Source organism: Mixophyes fleayi, assembly GCF_038048845.1.
Source record: "Mixophyes fleayi isolate aMixFle1 chromosome 1 unlocalized genomic scaffold, aMixFle1.hap1 SUPER_1_unloc_2, whole genome shotgun sequence".
In the NCBI taxonomy this organism is placed as follows: Eukaryota; Metazoa; Chordata; class Amphibia; order Anura; family Limnodynastidae; genus Mixophyes; species Mixophyes fleayi.
The window spans coordinates 71,028-96,045 of record NW_027445876.1 but is presented as its reverse complement, the minus strand read 5'-3'; the positions used below and the strand labels follow the sequence as shown (position 1 = coordinate 96,045).

General features: G+C 47.6%; 1 protein-coding gene across 8 annotated transcripts; it reads left to right on the top strand.

Annotated features, from left to right (window-relative positions):
* The first annotated feature begins 6 nt into the window (after nt 1-6).
* Nucleotides 7-24,362, top strand: LOC142109488 (uncharacterized). 8 transcript variants are annotated; one of them, XM_075193661.1, is made up of 5 exons: nt 7-56; nt 11,029-11,170; nt 18,927-19,094; nt 22,452-22,618; nt 22,753-24,362. In XM_075193661.1, the coding sequence occupies exons 3-5, from the start codon at nt 18,944-18,946 to the stop codon at nt 24,136-24,138; spliced, it is 1,704 nt and encodes a 567-aa protein (XP_075049762.1). In that variant the 5' UTR covers nt 7-56; nt 11,029-11,170; nt 18,927-18,943; the 3' UTR covers nt 24,139-24,362. The 8 variants fall into 8 exon arrangements, with proteins under 8 accessions (XP_075049762.1, XP_075049765.1, XP_075049764.1 ...); XM_075193664.1 differs by lacking the exons at nt 7-56; nt 11,029-11,170 and adding an exon at nt 15,854-16,010 and having other exon boundaries at nt 18,933-19,094; XM_075193663.1 differs by lacking the exons at nt 7-56; nt 11,029-11,170 and adding an exon at nt 15,854-16,010.
* Nucleotides 24,363-25,018: the final 656 nt, after the last annotated feature.

Here is a 25,018-nt window from a genome sequence, read left to right as displayed (position 1 = left end):
TACTCTATGGTATCTGGGAGGACTGAAGCCAAACACGTGGGAGAATCAGTCCCCACGTGTGTAATATAATATAATATACTGTAATATAATATACTGTGGTGTAATATTATATAATATAATATAATCAACTGTGGTGTAATATAATATACTGTAATATAATATACTGTGGTGTAATATAATATACTGCAATATAATATACTGTGATGTAATATAATATAATATACTGTGGTGTAATATAATATAATATACTGTAATATAATATACTGTGGTGTAATATAATATACTGCAATATAATATACTGTGATGTAATATAATATAATATACTGTGGTGTAATATAATATAATATACTGTAATATAATATACTGTGGTGTAATATAATATACTGTAATATAATATACTGTGGTGTAATATAATATACTGTGTGGTATAATACATACTTGCCAACTCTCCCGGAATGTCCAGGAGACTCCCGCATTTTGTGAGAGTCTCCCGGACAAGTGTGGCAATCTCCCTGATAGGAAGTGGGCAGAATTCGGTTTGCGTTTAGCCTCGCCCCCACTGTAAAATGATGCGATTTGCGTCATTTCGTCACGGGGGCGGGGCCAAAATGAGGCGATTTCGGCGCCCCGCCCCCTGCACGCTACGTCCCAGCCGGCATCTCCCGGAAAAAGAAATACAAATGTTGGCAAGTATGGTATAATATAATATAATATACTGTAATATAATATTCTGTGGTGTAATATAATATAATATACTGTGGTGTAATATAATATACTGTAAAGCTATATAATGTAATGTAATATATATCTATGTGTAATACAGACACAGGGAGATTATCAGACTCAGTCCCCAATGTATAATAATATTATATAATGTAATGTACTATGATATAATGTAACATAATTTGATTGTCAGAACCAGTGCCGTAACTAGACATTTTGGTGCCCTGGGCGAGACAGGGCACCGGCGCCCCCACATCTAAGTGGGAGTGTCATTTGACAAGTGGGTGTGGCCAACCTAATGTGTGGGTGTGGCTAGCACTTTACAGAGAGAGAGAGAGACTATCATTACTGGGCGGCACAGTGGTTAGCATTGCAGAATAACAGCAATTGTACTGTAAATTTGGCCAATGTTTGCTGCTTTAGGGACAAACTTTTTTTAAGATCAGGAATTGTCTTTGTACATTAGGGATAGTACTTTGTACCTAGGTAAGTTAGTGCAGCAAATTTTAAAGGATAGTCAACTTTTGGGGAAGTCACAACATTCACCTCTCTTTAACTAGTGCATCAAATCAAATGTTAGCTTTAGTTTAGTAAGTTAGACATTCAGGCAGCCTAAAACCTCTCCATGTGGTACTAGCCGAGCAAAGAACTAACATGTACACAATGAGCAGATTGACTTTTATGTGATTATGGGGGAAATCAAGCTCATGACTATATCAGGGCATATTGCAGTTATTGCTGCTATTTTAACCAACCAACCTAAGAAGCTACGTGACTTGCTCCACAGCAGTTGTGATGTTTTACGGCACACTTCTGCTTATCTGGGCTCTATATATTTTGGTCAAATCAAAAGTGAATCTAGAAACTGAGACCAATTGCCATTTTGTTAAAATTAACTATGCCATCAAAAAGATACTGAAATAATCCTGTAGGTGTCATATATAAAATTTGCCAAAAGCATACCTGGAATAGCTTGGAGCTTCTGCTCGAGGTGGAACAAGCAGGAAGTTCGGCATTCAAATGCCGGACTTCCTGTCAGTGGAACGCATGTGCGTTCCACTGCGGGCAGAAGCGCCAAGCTATTCCAGGTATTGAGGAATCGATTGTTGCTTGGGTATCGGGCAGCTGCGCCCGGGGCGGTCGCACCGCCCGCACCGCTGTCGTTACTGCTCTGGTCAGGGACGCCCACCTCTGCCGGCTCCCTGATCTAATATCTTATCATATATTCAGACAGACCCACAATATTTCACCTCTATTTTGTCGGGAAACCGCTCCTGAACCCCTTTATCTGTCACAAACCGCCCTCGTGACCTGGAAGCTTACTGTAAGGGAACACACAGCATTCCAGCCTAAACCTCACACTCACCTCTGTCTAAGGCTACAGATTTACTGGTCACACAGACGCCTCACACCTCTCAGCAACTGCCACCAGCTACGTATAAGGCCCGTAGTAAACCTATGACTCAATCACCCAATTGCGCACACTCTGTGCTCAGGTAGTGTAAAAAGTTAACACTTCCCACACTGGTATTTAAAGGGTTTACACCGCCAAGCCTTCCACCTCTTCTAAACAGGCAATGGATTCGTTTAGAGCAATAAGGACAGAACTATTAATCTGTTACATTTAATATACAAAAGGTACAATGTTTACAGGTAATGAAGACAATTAAGACGACATGACATACATAGCAAAACATGTAAAATAAAAGGATAACATTCAGGGTATAAATTTACATACAAGTTGTATAATCTGCGCCAAGAGAAATTGACTTGGAAGATAGACAGCTTATCAATGTTGATTGATCTACCAAAAGTCGCGGTCCTCAGGTTCGCCCAAAGATGTAGTGCAGCGGAGTAGGAGCAGAAGATGCGTAGTCAATCAGGCCGGGTCGGTACATAGGAAGGAGAAGCAGGCAGAATCAGAAGGCAGGCTCGGAGTCAATCAGACCGGGTCGGTATACAGGAAGGAGAAGCAGGCAGAATCAGAAGGCAGGCTCGGAGTCAATCAGGCCGGGTCGGTACACAGGAAGGAGAAGCAGGCAGAATCAGAAGGCAGGCTCGGAGTCAATCAGGCCGGGTCGGTACACAGGAAGGAGAAGCAGGCAGAATCAGAAGGCAGGCTCGGAGTCAATCAGGCCGGGTCGGTACACAGGAAGGAGAAGCAGGCAGAATCAGAAGGCAGGCTCGGAGTCAATCAGGCCGGGTCGGTACACAGGAAGGAGAAGCAGGCAGAATCAGAAGGCAAGCTCGGAGTCAATCAGGCCGGGTCGGTACACAGGAAGGAGAAGCAGGCAGAATCAGAAGGCAAGCTCGGAGTCAATCAGGCCGGGTCGGTACACAGGAAGGAGAAGCAGGCAGAATCAGAAGGCAGGCTCGGAGTCAATCAGGCCGGGTCGGTACACAGGAAGGAGAAGCAGGCAGAATCAGAAGGCAAGCTCGGAGTCAATCAGGCCGGGTCGGTACACAGGAAGGAGAAGCAGGCAGAATCAGAAGGCAGGCTCGGAGTCAATCAGGCCGGGTCGGTACACAGGAAGGAGAAGCAGGCAGAATCAGAAGGCAGGCTCGGAGTCAATCAGGCCGGGTCGGTATACACAGGAAGGAGAAGCAGGCAGAATCAGAAGGCAGGCTCGGAGTCAATCAGGCCGGGTCGGTACACAGGAAGGAGAAGCAGGCAGAATCAGAAGGCAAGCTCGGAGTCAATCAGGCCGGGTCGGCACACAGGAAGGAGAAGCAGGCAGAATCAGAAGGCAGGCTCGGAGTCAATCAGGCCGGGTCGGTACACAGGAAGGAGAAGCAGGCAGAATCAGAAGGCAGGCTCGGAGTCAATCAGGCCGGGTCGGTACACAGGAAGGAGAAGCAGGCAGAATCAGAAGGCAGGCTCGGAGTCAATCAGGCCGGGTCGGTATACACAGGAAGGAGAAGCAGGCAGAATCAGAAGGCAGGCTCGGAGTCAATCAGGCCGGGTCGGTACACAGGAAGGAGAAGCAGGCAGAATCAGAAGGCAAGCTCGGAGTCAATCAGGCCGGGTCGGCACACAGGAAGGAGAAGCAGGCAGAATCAGAAGGCAGGCTCGGAGTCAATCAGGCCGGGTCGGTACACAGGAAGGAGAAGCAGGCAGAATCAGAAGGCAGGCTCGGAGTCAATCAGGCCGGGTCGGTACACAGGAAGGAGAAGCAGGCAGAATCAGAAGGCAGGCTCGGAGTCAATCAGGCCGGGTCGGTACACAGGAAGGAGAAGCAGGCAGAATCAGAAGGCAAGCTCGGAGTCAATCAGGCCGGGTCGGTATACACAGGAAGGAGAAGCAGGCAGAATCAGAAGCAGAATCAGAAGGCAGGCTCGGAGTCAATCAGGCCAGGTCGGTACACAGGAAGGAGAAGCAGGCAGAATCAGAAGGCAGGCTCGGAGTCAATCAGGCCGGGTCGGTATACACAGGAAGGAGAAGCAGGCAGAATCAGAAGGCAGGCTCGGAGTCAATCAGGCCAGGTCGGTACACAGGAAGGAGAAGCAGGCAGAATAAGAAGGCAGGCTCGGAGTCAATCAGGCCGGGTCGGTACACAGGAAGGAGAAGCAGGCAGAATCAGAAGGCAAGCTCGGAGTCAATCAGGCCGGGTCGGTACACAGGTCACAAGAATAGAGGAGTAGTCAACAAGCCGGGTCGGTACACAGGGGTTGGAGAGGCAGAATAGTGAAACAGGCAGGAGTCAATCAACAGGGGGATGGGAAGCACAATGATTCACGAAGCACAGGAGCCAGGAACAGGTAAGCGTTTCTCTGACTCTCAGCGAGTGTCAGAGTGAGAGTTTTATACCGACGGGGATTCAAAATCCCCACCTCCGGGTTGCGGTCATGTGACCGCCGAACACGGAAGTGCGGCTTCCGGATGGAGCGGCGAGAACCAGGTAAGTCCATGACAGTACCCCCTGCCCTAAATGTGGGCCCGAGCACCTAATAGGGCTTTAAGGGAAATTTCTTATCTCAGACTTTGCGAGAATCCAGACTAATCTTAATCTCATATTTGACTTGATCCTGATCCACGACAGGGGGAGAAACTCTGGATGGAGTGGAGAATTTGTTGGTTACCACTGGTTTCAACAAGTAGACATGAAAGACATTTGGTATGCGTAGGGAGGAAGGCAGACTCAACCTAAAGGCTACCGGATTAATGACCTCAGAAATAGCGAATGAACCAATGAACTTGGGAGCAAAATTCTTACTGGGAACTTTTAAACTAATGTTTTGAGTGGATAGCCATACCCTGTCACCGATAGAAAAACTTGGACTCGCTCTCCTCCTCTTATCATAGGATTCCTTGGAACAAATGGTTGCTCTCTTTAAATTTATCTTGGTTTGTTCCCAAATGGAAGAGAAGTTACGAAACAATGAGTCCACAGCCGGAACTTCAGAAGATGCAATTTGCGAGAAGGTGGGTAGTTTAGGGTGGCAGCCATAAAGGACAAAGAAGGGAGAGTTAGAGATAGCCTCATGGAAATGATTGTTATGGGCGAACTGAGGCCATGGGAGAAGATCCAACCAGTTATCTTGATTGCTTGAGATAAATATTCTTAAAAACGTCTCTAACTCCTGATTGGTTCTCTCCGTAGACCCATTGGACTGGGGATGATATGCAGAGGAAAAATCAAGTTTAATTCTGGACTTACTGCAAAAGGACCTCCAAAATTTGGATATGAACTGAGATTTTCGATTGGAAACAATATGTTGAGGACAACCATGGAGGCGAAATATCTCCTTAATAAAGATATCGGCTAAGGAGGAGAAAGATGGAAGACCTTGAAGAGCAATAAAGTGGGCTGTTTTAGAGAAGCGATCCGTGACCACTAACACCACAGTACAGGATTTGGAAGTGGGAAGGTCTGTGATCAAGTCCATGGAAATCTGCGACCAAGGATATTCAGGAATGGGTAATGGGAGCAAACATCCATAAGGTCTTCTCCTGGAGGTCTTGTGTTGAGCACATTCGGAAGCAGAAACAAATCTCTTTACATCCTCCAGTAAGGAAGGCCACCAGTAACTTCGGGACAACAAGTCCCAGGTTTTGCGGATGCCGGCATGCCCGGAGTAGAGAGAGCAATGAGTCCAGCTTAGAAGTTGGGTTCGCAGATGCGGAAGGATGAACGTCTTGCCCGGAGGGCAACCTTTGTAAAGGTGTGTAGTTGCCAAAACTCAACAAGGGTCTAAAATGAATTTATTCTCCTCCATAGGTTCCATGTCAGCTGGATCAAAAGAGCGATATAAGGCTTCCGCCTTCGTATTCTTAGATCCAGAATGAAAGGTGATGTTAAAATCAAAGCGCAAGAAGAATAAGGACCATCTTGCTTGCCGGGGATTTAGACAGCGGGCAGTACATAAGTATAATAAATTCTTATGATCTGTATAGATGGTAATAGGGAATTGTGCCCCTTCTAGTAGATGCCTCCATTCACAGAGAGCCAACTTGATGGCCAGGAGCTCCTTATCACCTATCCCATAATTTCTCTCAGCAGGTAACAGGCGACGGGAAAAGAATCCGCAAGGATGAAGTTTGCCAGTAGGGCTTCGTTGTGAAAGCACTGCTCCTGTACCAACGGAAGACGCATCCACCTCCAGGATAAAGGGACGTGAGCAATCAGGCTGTTGGAGGATGGGTGCTGAGGAGAAGAGAGACTTCAATAGGACAAAAGCTTTGGTAGCTTTAGCAGACCATACGCTAGCATTAGCAGACTTACAGGTCAATGCAGTGATGGGAGCCACTAGTGAAGAGTAACCCTTGATGAACTGACGATAGTAGTTGGAGAATCCTAGGAAGCGTTGAGTAGCCTAAAGGCCTGAAGGTTGAGGCCAGTCAAGTATGGCCTTCAATTTAGTGGGATCCCTTTGCAGTCCGGTGCCAGAAATGATATATCCCAAGAAAGGAATTTGCCTCTGCTCGAAGGTATATTTTTCTAATTTACAAAATAGATGATTCTTCCTGATGCGGGACAGAACCTCCAGTACATGTCTGCGATGGGATACTAGATCTTGAGAAAAGATGAGGATGTCGTCTAAGTAGATGACCACTGATTGATACAAGAGATCTTGAAAGAGTTCATTCATAAAGCCCTGAAAGATAGCCGGGGCATTGCATAACCCAAAGGGCATGACCAAATACTCAAAATGACCGTCCCGGGTGTTAAACGCTGTTTTCCATTCATCCCCCTCCTTAATGCGTATGAGGTTATACACTCCTCTGAGATCAAGTTTAGAGAAGATGGTGGTGCCTTTAATACGGTCGAACAACTCAGAAATCAATGGCAGTGGATACCGATTCTTAATGGTAATAGCATTTAGGCCTCTGTAATCAATGCAAGGGCGAAAACCCCCATCTTTCTTTTTCACAAAGAAGAAGCCAGCCCCAGCTGGGGAGGCAGACTTCTGGATTACAAGAAAGGAGATACTCTCCTGATGAAGTGCTCCAATCTGGAGAAGGAGGGGAGTGGTACGTACCAGGATGGATCCTTCAGGAATTCTTCCTCCATCGATGGCCACAAGGGAGATAGGTTGTTCTAAGGCTTGCGTGGGAATGGAAAATTGCGTTACCAAAGCGGCTGAAATAAAATTCCCTGTGGCTCCGGAGTCAAGGAGTGCGGACTGCGGGAAGGTATTTTGTCCTGACTGTAAAGAAATGGGAATGGTCAGGCAATCATTACTACAAGGAACTAAGCGATACTGAGTAAGGAGACCCAACCATACCGCTCCCGAACACGTTAGGCCCTGTCGTTTCCCGGACGTTTGGGACAGGAACTCAGAAGATGGCCGCTCTCTCCACAATATAGACACAACTTGTTTCGGAATCTCCTCTGCCTTTCTTCGGCCGACAGGCAGGTCCTCCCCAATTGCATCGGTTTTTCGGGAGGGAGAACAGGGGTTTGGAAGTTGCGAGATTGTTCCCTCTCGGAATTACGCTCCTTGAAATGTAAATCAACTTTGACACAGAGGGAGATGGTATCGTCCAGAGACGTAGGGAGTTCTTGAGATACCAGCTCGTCTTTAATCTGATCCGAAAGGCCCTGCCAGAACGTAGCCACGAGAGCCTCGTCGTTCCAGCGGAGTTCAAAGGCCATAGTTCTAAAGTGGACCGCATACTGCCCCACAGACTGGTTTCCTTGGCGAAGACGCAATAAGCCGATAGCGGCATTGTATACCCTTCCTGGCTCATCAAAAATCTTCTTAAAGGTGGACAAGAAGGTGGTGAAATTATACAGAATGAGATCATTCCTCTCCCATAAAGGGGAAGCCCATACTAAAGCTTGGCCGGACAGCAGCGATATCACATAGGCCACCTTAGCTTTTTCGGAAGGAAAATTCCCTCGCAGAAGCTCGAATTGAATGGAGCATTGATTCAAGAATCCTCTGCAAAATTTAGGCTCTCCATCGAACTTAGGTGGATTAGGTATCCGTAATTGAGAGGAAGAAGCTGCCTCTGCAGGCGTGGGGGTCTGGGGCTGCAACCACTGGTGCAGGCGGTCCACTAGCCACCAAAGTGTTTTGGACGACGTCCAACCGGGTAAATAAACTCTGGAGAAATTTTAGAAGTTGCTCTTGGTTAGCCTCTTGCTTATCCATCCTTCCCACTAAATACTCCAGTAGATATTTTGCCGCTGAATCCATGGTCAGAGCAAACTCTAACGGATTACTGGATAATACTACTAATCTTGATTAGCTCTGGCTTACCTGTGGTGCGGAAAGGAATTTGCGTTCATGTGACCGCTGAACCCGGAAGTGCGGCTTCCGGACAGAGCGTCGAGAACCAGGTAAGTCCGTGACAATAACGTACCATTGTAAGAACTTGATTTACCTGTTACAATGTGTAGTACGTAGGTAAAACAAGTAGAGCTTTGAAGGTTCGACTAGGAGAACACATACGGAACATTAACAAGGGTAATACAAACCATTTGCCATCGGCACACTGTAAAGGAAAACATGAGCGATCTATTAGTTCAATAAAATCTTGTGGAATTTTATGGAATTAAAATGCTAAGGAATAATAGGAGGTATAGTGACAGAGATATTAGGCTAACTAAGGCAGAGATGAGTGCATCTATAGACTTAAAACTTTAGTCCCCTATGGACTAAATATCGACTTGGGACTCAAATGGTTTCTGAAAAACAGTTTCTTAGGAGATATTTAGTATTTAATCCACAAATTGTATCTATATGTTTTGGATTTACCTTACTGGGAGCAATTAAGATAAGGGGTAGAAAACTAATGTAATAGTTATTCATTGAAGCCCTTGTTGGTGATTGAAATAGATTTAGGGTGAACTCCATCTTCTTTTTTTTTTTTTTTTTTTCAACTCTAAGTTTTATTATATAAATACAAGTGACAGAAAACTTGAATGAAACATTAAAAACACAAATATCAGCCAGTGTCACTTTCCATAGTAAAAGTACAAATTACAGTAAAACAGGGTAATAAGGAATAAAGGTGGAGGGGGGTGGATGAAACTGGAAATTGAAGGGGTGAAGGGTATGGTCGTTGGGTAAGGGGAGCTACAAATAGCACAGACTCCTAGGAGGGGGGGGGATGTCTACAGGGCTGGGACTTGGAGATGCAATAGGCCCCGGGTCATACGGGGAGAGGGCTATTTAGAGGGTGATAAAGTGGGGAGCCCTAGAAATAGAGCCAGGGAGCCCAAATTTGATGAAATGTGATTTTCTCCATGTTGGCAATGAACCAGCCATACGTTCTTAGAGAAGAGACGCAGGGGGAGGTCCACACGCTTCCACAACCATCAGACATCTAGGGGCCGCCTAAACATGCGAGGCTAGTTTCGCTGAGTGAGCATCGAGGTCCTCTATAGGGTAACAGAGTAGGAAGGACCACGCATCTTTCCTGATAGGGCTTCCTCTTCATTTTGGTGGTATCTAAATGAGGATTTAATGGGTATCAATATGGTTGTTAGAGCTGGGGATCAGTTGTTTTTATTTAATAACATACAGGGGATATTTTATGATAAATTTGTGGTGCTATGTTGATTAATATATGTTTTTAGAGGATTATAAACAATGTTTTTATAGACTTATTTATTCTGTCATCCGATTGGCTGGCTTAAGTATATAATGACAGCTGGCTAAAGCCTCGCATATGCCTTGATAAAGAATTCAGGAAGGGGTTTGAAACGCATCGGCCAAGAACTATATCAGAAACGGACCCTCCCACCTAAGAGGTTTCTGATGGCATTATGTATCTGAATGCTGAACGAATCACTGAGCTCTGGTGAGCTCTGGTAGGAGTGAGCTCTGGTGAGCTCTGGTAGGAGTACTGAGTGATTGGTTTATGATCGATATAGGATTTTTTAACTGTATTTTTTTTACCTTGAATTGGAAGATTTTTTATGTATAAAGAAGTGTACATTTTAACCTAAAAAGGGTCACTGTGAAGATAACAGGGTTTCTGGCCCAATTCTACCCACTTCACGCTGGCTGGCCACCCACAGATGCCTTCCTAAGCCAGGGAAGCCTACCCAGTACCTTCTAAGGGTCTTATTAGTCATTCAAGCAAATGCAGTTAGTAAAGTACAACAGTACATTTATTGTAATAAAAACAACACTAGATTATTATGTGCACACATTAAATAAATGCCAGGCAGGTTCACCACATCATCTATCCCTTACCCCACTAGCTTAAGGAGTTAGTCACCTGGCTGTCCAGACTGGACGACCAATGGATCTCTCTCAGCTGCATATGTAGACTCTGGTAGAGAACAACAACTCAAAACCAGATCTTGCACCTTCCAGCCATCAATTTCCAGAGTGAGCACCCCCTCTCCCCTGGAGTGGCTCCTTATATCTAGGGTCAAATTTCTGCAGTGCTTTCCTCTCCCTGGGCCTCTCCTTGTTAAACATTGGTGAGTCCTGGACTCAGAGGGTTGGAGAGGGGAGTGGTGATAAGCTGTACTTCCACAGAAACTCCCCTGCCAGATTGTAGACCAAACGTCTGGAGTAGTCTTGTGAGAACAATGGATACTAATTAGCATTTCCCCTCACTAGTATCTTGCAACCTGATCCCTACCCATAACCCCCCTGGCTTCACTTTAAGGACAATCAATAACAATCTCACTGCCACATCAACAATATACAATAAACAATATATATACATTTACAATGAGCTACAATGTCCCCTTATCCACATGTAATTAGACACTGCAGTTGTACTCTGTTGAGCTGGGGAACAAAAGCAAGGGCTATAAAAGTACATGCTATAATCCACAGTATGTGAGAAACGAGGAACTGGCTGGTTAAAGTGTTACCAAACTCATTTCTTCACAGGTCTCATGCTTGATCTTTTGTGTTACGCTCGTCCTTTTCATGTGAACAACGGAGGAAAGATTGAGACCAAATACGAGAGACTTGAGGAGAGGAATAAGACGGATCCTCTACAACTGAATACATTGAAGCGAATAATTGATAAGTATGACTGTAAAATGTGTGTAAACGCGGTTTACACACATTTTAGCCCTTCCCACCTCTCTCTGACTGTGCCCCTGTGCCTGCTCCCAGAAGGCATCCACGTCTCTGTGTCTTATCAACACCGGCCTCCATCATTAGAGCCCTCTGTGCCCCAGTCTCTGCCTCCAATTGGGTTGCCCCACGTGCCCCTGCCCCCTCAGTCTCTGGCCTCCCTCACCTATTGCCCTGACTGAGGCCCACTGATCTCACCCAAGCTCTTGACCCGCCTCCGGGTCCATCTGTACCCCGTTCTGGACCGCATGCTTGAACTGTTTGCTTTTCCCTCCGGGTTCAACTGAACTCTGTTCTTGTCCATTCGCCTCGAACCTCCAATACTCTGTTCCCCTAATCGCTGGACCCCCTAGACCACACCAATCTATTTATTTAATTTAATCTAGTTATTTAATTTAATTAATCTATTTATTCATTTATTTATTCCACTGTTATTTTATTGTTCTCCACTATGATTTGTCTACATTGCTTAGATCGTGATTTTTTCCTCCTCCACTTTACATTGTTTCATTGCTTTGCCACCGCCCTTCTGTTTCACTCCGTCCGGCTCTGTGTAAATCACCTCCCGTCTTTCTCCGCTCCGTTAGTCCTTATTTAACTTTACTCTAGTACTCTCCTCCTGCCTCCACGGCCTCTTCCCTCTCACTCCCGCCCCACTTCTCTCACTATGCCGCCCCGCTCCTTTCCCATTCCCATCCTCTCCCCGAGCCACCCTCACCGGTCCTTCTCTCATGGTCCCATCTCTTCCCTATGCTCCATTAACCTCTCCCCCACCCCTCCCCACTAGTACAACTCGCACCCCCCCTCGCTCCATCAACCCCGACAATCTTATCCACATCTCCTCTCACCCTTCCTTCCCTTTCTCATGTGCCCTCTGGAACCTTAGGTCCATCCGTAACAAACTGACCTCCATCCATGATCTCTTCATCTCCAACTCTCTCAACCTTCTTGCCATCACCGAAACCTGTCCCACTCCTTCTGACACCACCTCACCCACTGCCCTCTCCTTTGGGGGCCTCTCCTTCACCCACTCCACCAGACCAGACGAGCGTCCTGGAGGTGGTGTAGGCCTCCTCCTAGCCCCCTGCTGAACTTAACGAGTCATTCCCTGCGTACCTTCCCTCTCTTTCTCCTCCTTTGAAGTTCACTCCATCCGTCTCTTCTCTCCCATCCACCTCCGTGTCTCCGTCATCTACCGCCCACCTAGCCCTACCTCCCTTTTCCTGGATAACTTCGCTGCCTGGCTCCCCCACTATCTTTCCTCTGACCTTCTCTCCATCATACTCGGCGACGTCAACATCCCTATTGACAACTGCTCAGACCCTGCCACCATCAAACTTCTTACCCTCTCCACCTCCCTTGGCCTCACCCAGTGGACCTCCTCCCCCACCCACCGTCTCGGCCACTTTCTCGACCTAGTCTTCTCTCATCTCTGCGATCTCTGATTTCTCCAGCTCTCCCTTCCCACTCTCGGACCACCATCTCTTCTCCTTCACTCTGTCCTCCTCCCCTGCTCCCCCCCTCCCGCCGAAAGCCACCCTCACCAGATGCAACATTGAAGCGATCGACCCTATTACTTCCTCCTCCTCTCTTGATTCTCTCCTCTCCCCTTCCCTCCCTGGCCTGCCCAGACCAAGCGTCCTCTCTCTACAACCATTCACTCACTACTGCCCTGGATGCTGTCGCCCCCGCCTTTCCTATCCGCCGATGCCGCTTAATTCCCCAACCTTGGCACTCCAAACTCACCCGCTTCCTCCAAAAGTGCTCCCACACTGCCGAACACCTCTGGAGGAAATCTCGCTCCCTCGCTGACTTCCTTCACTTTAAATTCATCCTCTCCTCATTCTGCTCCGCCCTCTCCCTTGCTAAACAAACCTTCTTTAAATCCCTCATTTCTTCTCAGTCCTCTAATCCCCGCCACCTCTTTGCCACCTTCAATTCCCTCCTTTCTCCCCCCCCTCTTCCTGTCACACTTTCTCTCTCCGCTGCATACCTTTTTCTCTTCCAAAATTGAGGCCAGCAGACTTAACATCTCCTCCTCAATCTCCTCTCCCCCTGCCCTAATCTTTCCACCCAATCCAACAGACAACTCTGGTGCTCCTTCTACCCCACATCTGGCGATGAAGTTCGCTCCCTTATTCTTTCCTCTCCTCACTCCACCTGTCCGCTTGATCCCATCCCCTCTAACCTCCTTCGCTCTCCCTCTCCCACTGCCTGCTCCTACCTGGCACACCTATTCAACCTATCACTCTCCTCTGGTGTAGTACCCTCCTCATTTAAACACACTCTCATCTCTCCTATCCTCAAAAAACCCAATCTTGACCCCACCTCCCTCGTCAACTATCGCCCCATCTCACTTCTCCCCTTCGCCTCCAAATTACTTGAGCGGATAGTCTGCTCACGCCTCACCAAATACCTCTCAGACAATTCACTCCTTGACCCTCTCCAATCTGGTTACCGCCCCCTTCACTCTACCGAAACCGCCCTGGCCAAAGTTACCAACGACCTCGTCTCATCCAAATCCAGAGGTCACTTCTCCATACTCATCCTCCTCGACCTCTCTGTGGCCTTTGACACCGTGGATCACCCCCTCCTTCTGCAAACTCTTCTCTCTCTCTGCCTCTCTGGTTCTGTCCACGCCTGGTTCTGCTCTTACCTTGCCAACCGCACCTTCTCTGTCTCCACATCTGGCGCTGCCTCCACCCCCTCCCCTCTCCCGGTTGGAGTGCCCCAGGGCTCTGTTCTCGGCCCCCTACTATTCTCGCTCTACACTTCCTCCCTTGGTGCTCTCATCTCCTCCTACGGTCTTCAGTATCACCTCTATGCTGACGACATTCAGCTCTACATATCTTCTCCTGATCTCTCTCCCACCCTCCTCTCTCGTGTATCTGACTGCCTCTCTGCCATCTCCTCATGGATGTCCTCGCGCTTTCTGAAAATTAATATCTCAAAAACTGAACTCATTGTCTTCCCTCCCCCCAAGCTCCCCTCCCACAACAACCTCTCTATCGTTGTTAATAACACAACCATCTCCTCTGTCACCCAGATGCGTTGCCTCGGTGTCACCCTTGACTCCTCTCTCTCCTTCACCCCCACGTCCAATCTCTTGCCCAAACCTGCCGCTTCCAGCTGCGCAACATTACCCACATCCGGCCCTTCCTCTCACAAGATGCCACCAAAACCATCATCCATGCACTCATCATCTCCCGCCTCGACTACTGCAACCTTCTCCTCACTGGCCTCCCCCTCTCCCACCTCGCCCGCCTTCGTTCTGTTCTCAATGCGGCTGCCCGACTCATCTTTCTCTCACGCCGCTCCTCCTCTGCCTCCCCTCTCTGCCATGCCTTACACTGGCTCCTTCCCCTACAGGATCCTTTTTAAACTCCTTACCACCACTTACAAAGCCCTCTCCCTGTCTACTGCCCCCTACATCTCCGACCTCCTCACCATTCACACTCCCGCTCGCTCCCTGCGCTCGGCCAATAACCGTCGCCTCTCCTCCACTCTGATCACCTCTTCCCACTCCAGAATCCAAGACTTCTCCCGAGCAGCCGCCCTGCACTGGAACGACCTCCCTCGCGCCATCCGTCTCTCTCCCAGTCTGTACTCCTTCAAGCGGGCTCTTAAAACTCACCTGTTCCTCAAAGCCTACCAACCATCCACTTAACCCTACCTTCTTGCTCCTTCGCTAACCTCCTTCTCTCGTTATCCCCTCTCTCCCCTAGCCCCGCCTTTCTTTCCCTTACTTTAATGGCTCCCTTTTGTGCCTGTTTGTTCACCCTCCCTTAGGATGTGAGCTCGTATGAGCAGGGCCCCTCTCCCCTCCTGTCTCCTTACCTGTTCTTCCGCTCCGTCTTTACCCATATGTCTCCCCGGAGTTTCTGAAGTACTGGTACTTTGTGTTTATTGTTCTGTACTATGTCACCCTGTATGGTCTACTGTTTGTACTGTGTACGGCGCCGCGGAAACCTTGTGGCGCCTAACAAGTAAATGATAATAATAATAATAATAACACACCCACAATGGGGTGAGAGCTCCAGTGTACTTATCTTCTTGAATTTTTACCTGTATCTTTTTGAGTTCACACATATGAATAAGAAGATCGTTTGTTACATATTATATACCAATATCAATACTTGGCATATTATTATTATCATTTATTTGTTGGGCGCCACAAGGTTTCCGCAGCGCCGTACACAGTACAAACAGTAGACCATACAGGGTGACATAGTACAGAACAATAAACACAAAGTACCAATACTTCAGAAACTCCAGGGAGACATATGGAGTAAAGACGGAGCAGAAGAAGCGGCATATGATAAATTAACATTATCAGTGTTGTTTAAAAATTACTACACTATATTATCCATACTTGCCAACATTTGTATTTCTTTTTCCGGGAGATGCCGGCTGGGACGTAGCGTGCAGGGGGCAGGGCCCCCGAAATCGCGTCATTTTGGCCCCGCCCCCGTGACGAAATGACGCAAATCGCGTCATTTTACAGTGGGGGCGAGGCTAAACACTGCGATTCTGTGTGAATCGCGGCGTTTAAACCGAATTCTGCCCACTTCCTATCAGGGAGATTGCCACACTCGTCCGGGAGACTCTCGCAAAATGCGGGAGTCTCCCGGACATTCCGGGAGAGTTGGCAAGTATGATATTATCTTTTATATCTCTCCACCCCTCTGTATCCTGCACACCGTATCTTATCTAGAGAATTCTGGAACCACATAAGCGGACTGGCGAAAGAAGAAGACTATCTGACCATCCTGAGATTAAGACTTTATCCGGTACGATTGTTCTACACATTTGACTTATTCTACTGTATCCAATTGGGACTTACATGTGACTAATTATTTCATGTCCATAATTGTATGTATATAAGGAGGGTTACATCTCAGCTGTATGTTAATGCGCCAGAGATATACGCAGTGATTGGTTACCTGTATGCTGTAAGAGTGGAGTCGCTCGGTGTATATTGTGGCAGCATCAGATTAGAAGCGCTGCTGAGGGAATACCCAAGACTCTAACTTTAGATACTTGTTTGCATTAATATTTAGGTTTATAATTCTGTGTCTGTTTTATTGGCGCTGATTATTTATTTCGTTTGTATTTTTATACTTATGCTTAAAACAATAAATATAACTTTCTCCCCGCATGCTTCTTCCGTAAACATTGGATTTTGACACATTTATAACTGGAAATGTTTAAATGCATTATTTATGCATGCTTAGAGGAGAGACTGGGAGCAGAGTGCATGCTGGGAGCTGAGACTGGGAGCAGAGTGCATGCTGGGAGCTGAGACTGGGAGCAGAGTGCATGCTGGGAGATGAGGCTGGGAGCAGAGTGCATGCTGGGAGCTGAGACTGGGAGCAGAGTGCATGCTGGGTGATGAGGCAGGGAGCAGAGTGCATGCTGGGAGATGTGGCTGGGAGCAGAGTGCACGCTGGGAGATGTGGCTGGGAGCAGTGTGCATGCTGGGAGGTGGATCTGGCAGCAGAGTGCATGCTGGGAGATGTGGCTGGGAGCAGTGTGCATGCTGGGAGATGTGGCTGGCAGCAGAGTGCATGCTGGGAGATGTGGCTGGGAGCAGTGTGCATGCTGTGAGGTGAATCTGTGAGCAGAGTGCATGCTGGGAGATGTGGCTGGCAGCAGAGTGCATGCTGGGAGATGTGGCTGGCAGCAGAGTGCATGCTGGGAGATGTGGCTGGCAGCAGTGTGCATGCTGGGAAATGTGGCTGGCAGCAGAGTGCATGCTGGGAGATGTGGCTGGGAGCAGAGTGCATGCTGGGAGATGTGGCTGGCAGCAGAGTGCATGCTGGGAGATGTGGCTGGCAGCAGTGTGCATGCTGGGAGATGTGGCTGGCAGCAGTGTGCATGCTGGGAGATGTGGCTGGCAGCAGAGTGCATGCTGGGAGATGTGGCTGGCAGCAGAGTGCATGCTGGGAGATGTGGCTGGCAGCAGAGTGCATGCTGGGAGATGTGGCTGGCAGCAGTGTGCATGCTGGGAGATGTGGCTGGCAGCAGTGTGCATGCTGGGAGATGTGGCTGGCAGCAGAGTGCATGCTGGGAGATGTGGCTGGCAGCAGAGTGCATGCTGGGAGCAGTGACAGCATTAGACATAGTACTGGCAGAGGTGGAGTCGGTGACACATCAGGAAATAAGAGGAGGGGGAGTGAGAGACACCAACAGGGAAATCCTGTGTGTGAATCTGACAGGACAAAGTCTGGGGGACAGGTGAGTTCAGGGAAGTGATTGCAGGAGATATAGAGGAGAGTACAGTTGACAGACTGAAGAGTACAGTAGACAGACAGCAGACTACACCAGAGAGAGACTACAGAGTACAGTAGACAGACTGCAGAGTACAGTTGACACACAGCAGAGTACAGTAGACAGACAGCAGACTACACCAGAGAGAGACTACAGAGTACAGTAGACACACAGCAGAGTACAGTAGACAGACAGCAGAGTACAGTAGACAGACAGCAGACTACACCAGAGAGAGACTACAGAGTACAGTAGACAGACAGCAGAGTACAGTTGACACACAGCAGAGTACAGTAGACAGACTGCAGAGTACAGTTGACACACAGCAGAGTACAGTAGACAGACAGCAGACTACACCAGAGAGAGACTGCAGAGTACAGTAGACACACAGCAGAGTACAGTAGACAGACTGCAGAGTACAGTAGACAGACAGCAGAGTACAGTTGACACACAGCAGAGTACAGTAGACAGACAGCAGACTACACCAGAGAGAGACTGCAGAGTACAGTAGACAGACTGCAGAGTACAGTTGACACACAGCAGAGTACAGTAGACAGACAGCAGACTACACCAGAGAGAGACTGCAGAGTACAGTAGACAGACAGCAGAGTACAGTTGACACACAGCAGAGTACAGTAGACAGACAGCAGACTACACCAGAGAGAGACTGCAGAGTACAGTAGACAGACAGCAGAGTACAGTAGACAGACAGCGGAGTGCAGGCAGAGGATCTCTGGGCGCAGAAGCTGCCGGGGGGGGGCACACACTGATCGGGTGTTTATACACAGATCATATATCCCCAGATTGGAGACTACGGTGAGTACATAGATAAATACATATTACAAATAATTCTTCTCCTCCCTGCGCTGAAATCCTCTGTTACCTCTGATACCGACGCTCCATAGCAGCTTACGTCCGCTAGTACAGACCACCCAGACTTATTATGTTATTAATGAAATATAGAAATGTAAATACTAAGAACTCCCTCTGAGAAAGGAGATGAGGAGAGAGTGTTGTCTGACGCAGATACATCACATGAGCCCAGGGTGTCTAACACCCACAATTACACCCCATGTAACCCCTTACACACATATCACTTCACATTATAATTATGGTATGTGAAGGGTTAATGCTCAGATATCGTAGTCTACACATCGCGCACAAGTACCAGAGAGACATGGAAATGACTGCGCTAAAGGTAACCGCGTAATACCCATTATTAATGCAGATTATCCAATGTCCCACTGATTCTAACGACCTAAGTGACCCAATCCCATAATCCATCTGGTCTCCGATCTCTATTTCCCCCCTTTGTGGTGTCCCCATAAATCTATCACAAATCCTTTCTGGATACCTCTGCTGGATAGTAACTATACGGATCTGAAACACTGTACAGTAAGCTGGGATTGTCCTCAGCCATCACTCTCTGTTTCCGGCAGGTACAGGAGACCAGAGGATGCCACCGAGACACGTTATGCCCACTCTCACCCGTATGTGCCTGCAGAGCATTGCAGAAAACATGCAGAGCGTCTGGGTGACAGATTATACCGACAAGTACATGGAGGAGTATAATTTCATGTACATAGAGGGGCCCTTCAACCAGCTGGGTAAGTCCTGAAATGATTGAGTGATACCCGTGGCCCCGTCCTAACACAATCACCAGCTACGGGGCCCTCTCTCATATCTACTATCTGTAACATATATATGTATATATAACTCTACGGAACTCAAGCAATCGCCCATGAATGAGTTTCCAGCTCTTTCCTGAACGTTATGTTCTTTGAACATGTCCTGGCAAGATCTTAGGACCAGAGAAGTGATAGATGTAATGTTACTGTGATAGTGGCTCCCACGGATGTAATGTTACGGTGACAGTGGCTCCTATAGATGTAATGTTACGGTGACCGTGGCTCCCATAGATGTAATGTTACGGTGATAGTGGCTCCCATAGATGTAATGTTACGGTGACAGTGGCTCCCACGGATGTAATGTTACTGTGATAGTGGCTCCCACGGATGTAATGTTACGGTGACAGTGGCTCCTATAGATGTAATGTTACGGTGACCGTGGCTCCCATATATGTAATGTTACGGTGACAGTGGCTCCCATGGATGTAATGTTACGGTGATAGTGGCTCCCATAGATGTAATGTTACGGTGATAGTGGCTCCCATAGATGTAATGTTACGGTGACAGTGGCTCCCATAGATGTAATGTTACGGTGACAGTGGCTCCCATGGATGTAATGTTACGGTGACAGTGGCTCCCATGGATGTAATGTTACGGTGATAGTGGCTCCCATAGATGTAATGTTACGGTGACAGTGGCTCCCATATATGTAATGTTACGGTGATAGTGGCTCCCATGGATGTAATGTTACGGTGACAGTGGCTCCCATAGATGTAATGTTACGGTGATAGTGGCTCCCATAGATGTAATGTTACGGTGACAGTGGCTCCCATGGATGTAATGTTACGGTGATAGTGGCTCCCATAGATGTAATGTTACGGTGACAGTGGCTCCCATGGATGTAATGTTACGGTGACAGTGGCTCCTATAGATGTAATGTTACGGTGACAGTGGCTCCCATAGATGTAATGTTACGGTGACCGTGGCTCCCACGGATGTAATGTTACGGTGATAGTGGCTCCCATAGATGTAATGTTACGGTGACAGTGGCTCCCATGGATGTAATGTTACGGTGATAGTGGCTCCCATAGATGTAATGTTACGGTGATAGTGGCTCCCATGGATGTAATGTTACGGTGACAGTGGCTCCCATGGATGTAATGTTACGGTGATAGTGGCTCCCATAGATGTAATGTTACGGTGACAGTGGCTCCCATATATGTAATGTTACGGTGATAGTGGCTCCCATAGATGTAATGTTACGGTGATAGTGGCTCCCATAGATGTAATGTTACGGTGATAGTGGCTCCCATGGATGTAATGTTACGGTGACCGTGGCTCCCATAGATGTAATGTTACGGTGACAGTGGCTCCCATAGATGTAATGTTACGGTGATAGTGGCTCCCATAGATGTAATGTTACGGTGATAGTGGCTCCCATAGATGTAATGTTACGGTGACAGTGGCTCCCACAGATGTAATGTTACGGTGATAGTGGCTCCCATAGATGTAATGTTACGGTGATAGTGGCTCCCATAGATGTAATGTTACGGTGATAGTGGCTCCCATAGATGTAATGTTACGGTGACAGTGGCTCCTATAGATGTAATGTTACGGTGATAGTGGCTCCCACGGATGTAATGTTACGGTGATAGTGGCTCCCACGGATGTAATGTTACGGTGACAGTGGCTCCCATAGATGTAATGTTACGGTGACAGTGGCTCCCATAGATGTAATGTTACGGTGACAGTGGCTCCCATAGATGTAATGTTACGGTGACAGTGGCTCCTATAGATGTAATGTTACGGTGATAGTGGCTCCCACGGATGTAATGTTACGGTGATAGTGGCTCCCATAGATGTAATGTTACGGTGACAGTGGCTCCCATAGATGTAATGTTACGGTGATAGTGGCTCCCATAGATGTAATGTTACGGTGATAGTGGCTCCCACGGATGTAATGTTACGGTGATAGTGGCTCCCATGGATGTAATGTTACGGTGACAGTGGCTCCCATAGATGTAATGTTACGGTGATAGTGGCTCCCATAGATGTAATGTTACGGTGACCGTGGCTCCCATGGATGTAATGTTACGGTGACAGTGGCTCCCATAGATGTAATGTTACGGTGACAGTGGCTCCCATAGATGTAATGTTACGGTGACAGTGGCTCCTATAGATGTAATGTTACGGTGACAGTGGCTCCCATAGATGTAATGTTACGGTGATAGTGGCTCCCATAGATGTAATGTTACGGTGATAGTGGCTCCCATAGATGTAATGTTACGGTGACAGTGGCTCCCACGGATGTAATGTTACGGTGATAGTGGCTCCCACGGATGTAATGTTACGGTGACAGTGGCTCCCATAGATGTAATGTTACGGTGATAGTGGCTCCCATAGATGTAATGTTACGGTGATAGTGGCTCCCATAGATGTAATGTTACGGTGATAGTGGCTCCCATAGATGTAATGTTACGGTGATAGTGGCTCCCACGGATGTAATGTTACGGTGACAGTGGCTCCCATAGATGTAATGTTACGGTGGTAGTGGCTCCCATAGATGTAATGTTACGGTGATAGTGGCTCCCATAGATGTAATGTTACGGTGATAGTGGCTCCCATAGATGTAATGTTACGGTGACAGTGGCTCCCACGGATGTAATGTTACGGTGATAGTGGCTCCCACGGATGTAATGTTACGGTGACAGTGGCTCCCATAGATGTAATGTTACGGTGATAGTGGCTCCCATAGATGTAATGTTACGGTGATAGTGGCTCCCATAGATGTAATGTTACGGTGATAGTGGCTCCCATAGATGTAATGTTACGGTGATAGTGGCTCCCATAGATGTAATGTTACGGTGATAGTGGCTCCCACGGATGTAATGTTACGGTGACAGTGGCTCCCACGGATGTAATGTTACGGTGACAGTGGCTCCCACGGATGTAATGTTACGGTGACCGTGGCTCCCATAGATGTAATGTTACGGTAAACGTGGCTCCCATAGATGTAATGTCACGATGATAGTGGCTCCCAGTGACTTAGTATCACGGTAATAGTGGCTCCTATAGATGTAATATCAATGTGATAGTGGCTCCTATAGATTCAATGTCACGGTGATAGTAGCTCCCATTGAAGTAATATTACGGTGATAGTGGCTCCTATAGAAGTTGTATCACGGTAATAGTGGCTCCCATTGACGTAGTATCTCGATAATGGTGGCTCCTATAGAAGTTGTATAACGGTAATCGTGGTGATGTATGTGTGTTAAGCTGATGTTTCATACAACGCACAGGACTTATTGCATCTATTATATCCTCTGTGTCTCACAGCCGGGACCTTGGTGCAGGAGCTGATACAATTATTAGGAGAGTCTCACAAGTTGACCAGAGCCGGTCTTCACCTTCTCCTCCAGCCCCACCTAACAGAACTGAGTCTGCACTCCTGTTCTGGACTCATCAATAACGCTATAATACAGCTTGTGACTATGCGTTGCAAAGTAAGTGACCACTGCAGATTACAATGGTATTCAGTATCTCCTAATGTTCTTATTGGTCTGTGAACATGAATTCTACACCTGGCATCACTTGGTATCTTCTATGGTCATTTAGTATCCTATTATTTCCCTTGCAGTTCCTCACCTCTCTGGATTTGCACTCCTGCCACCGTGTTCCTGCTGCATCCCTGGCTCGTCTTGTTGAGAGTTTGCCTCGTCTTATGAAACTTTGTCTCTCAGATACTCAATGTGATTCACTCGTTCTGGCCGCTATCGGTACCTGCTGTCAGCGACTCCGTGAATTGGACATATCCAGATGCAAGAAGCTCACCCCGTCTTCCTTGCTGACCCTGGTGTATGATAGTAGAAGGGCCGGCTTCTCATGCCAGGCTCTGAGAGTTCTGCTGCTACAACATGTGAAGCCACAAGGCAGCCCCGAGCAGTGGGTGTATGCCTTATGCTGTGTTTTACTGGCTCTTCCCAACATTGAGCAACTCTCCCACCCGTCCCTACCCAATGCCCTACGACTCATACATACCAATCATTTTACCCAGAGTGGAATCTCCTCTGATAGCTTCCTTTCCCTGGCTGAGGTTGTACTCACCAGAGCGGAGAAAGAAAGTGAGTGTAATGGACTAATGAATGGGAGGGACAAGAATGTGGCATCTCCATCGAAAGCAGAGTATGATCAAGGTTCAAATACATTCAGAGGAAAAGTCACCACTAGGACCAGCCTACGTCTAAAAAAGCTGGAAGACCTAGAGGAGGAGGATGTGTCCAAGCTGGGATGTCTGTGCCAAGAGGTGGAAGAGGCCGTCATCTCTCTTGGGATACGGACAGGGAGTACTTGGAGTCTTGTACAGTGGCCAAACCTCAGCCAGCTGACTCTGCATTGCCCAGAACAGCCAAACAGGACATTGGAAGAGATTTTGACCAGTTTACATGCTATCGGGAATAGTCTGCGTGTCCTGTCGCTCCAAAATCTGCTTTGGTGCCAGCAGGAATCATTGTCTACCCTGCTCACCCTGTGTCCAAACCTGCGGAGCTTCCAGAGTCATCTCACTGTGCTCTACCAAGCTTTATTCCACGATGACCCTGAACCTCCTCCCTGGCCGAGTGACCCCCTTCCACTATCTCATCTGCACACCTTCAGCTTTCTTCTGGAAGGGGAAGATTCTTCTCACCCCACCTTTCAACATAAACTGGGAGGCTTCTTGGTGTCACTTTTGAAGGGGTGCCTCAAACTGGAATCCCTCTCTCTCTGTGGTGTTCCTACATTGCTTGACAGGGTGCTTGAGGTCGTTTATGCATCAGGCCCACCTCACCCTCTCCAAAAACTACGTATGGTATCGCTGTGCAGCAGTAATGTCACCCAATGGGGAGCATCTCTGCTACTTAGGTCAAACAATGACTTAAAGAACCTAGACTTGTCCCATTGCAAGGACGTCACCTGCAGAGACTACCACAAGCTTCAGGAGAGGGCACGAAAGGAAGGTTTAAGTGTCAACATCACATGGCTGTAACAGCGTTCACGGAAGACTTTAATATCTCTCTCTAAACATAGATTTGTTTGCCTTTGCCTAGTTTGTATAGTGGTACGAGCGCTCTTACTGATGTGGGATGATGTAGGATTGCTATCGACTATTTCACTGATGTCGTTATTGTAAACTAAATGAGTCACATTTCAGACCTCGGTGTGATCTTCAAACCAGTTACCACCTTCTAAATGTTTTCTTGTCCCACATTGCACATTACATTGCAGAAGCCATTCTCTCTCCTCTAGGCACTTACCTGCCTCATTATATTGTTATACCTGCACTGTCTTCTATGAGTACCTGCACCTTATTTGCACTACCCCATTGCAGTAACCAACCTTTCTCCTCTAGGTACTCACCCGTACCTCACTACATCACATTGCAGTAACTCTTCTCTTTGCACCATCACATAACCATCCTCTCTCCTCTAGGCCCTCTCATGTACCCCTCTCCTCTAGGCACTTATCTGTACTACACTACAACCTTACTTTGCAGTAACGATCCTCTTTCATCTAGGCCCTCTCATGTACCTCACTACATCACATTGTAATAACCATTCTGTCCTCTAGGCACTCCCGTGGAACAACACATTGTAATAACCATCTTGTCTAATCTATTCACTCACCAGTACCTCACTCCACCATCACATTGCATTAACTCTCCCCCAGGCTTCATCGCACTGTCACCCCGTCTCCTCTAGGCTCCATCGCACTGTCACCCCGTCTCCTCTAGGCTCCATCGCACTGTCACCCCGTCTCCATCGCGCTGTCACCCCCGTCTCCTCTAGGCTCCATCGCACTGTCACCCCGTCTCCATCGCACTGTCACCCCGTCTCCACTAGGCTCCATCGCACTGTCACCCCATCTCC

Coding starts and splice junctions, on each gene's coding strand:
- LOC142109488 (XM_075193661.1), top strand. CDS start 18,944: ATGCCACCGAGACACGTTATGCCCACTCTCACCCGTATGTGCCTGCAG. Junction 19,095..22,451: donor GGGGCCCTTCAACCAGCTGG/GTAAGTCCTGAA, acceptor TGTGTCTCACAG/CCGGGACCTTGGTGCAGGAG. Junction 22,619..22,752: donor TTGTGACTATGCGTTGCAAA/GTAAGTGACCAC, acceptor TTTCCCTTGCAG/TTCCTCACCTCTCTGGATTT.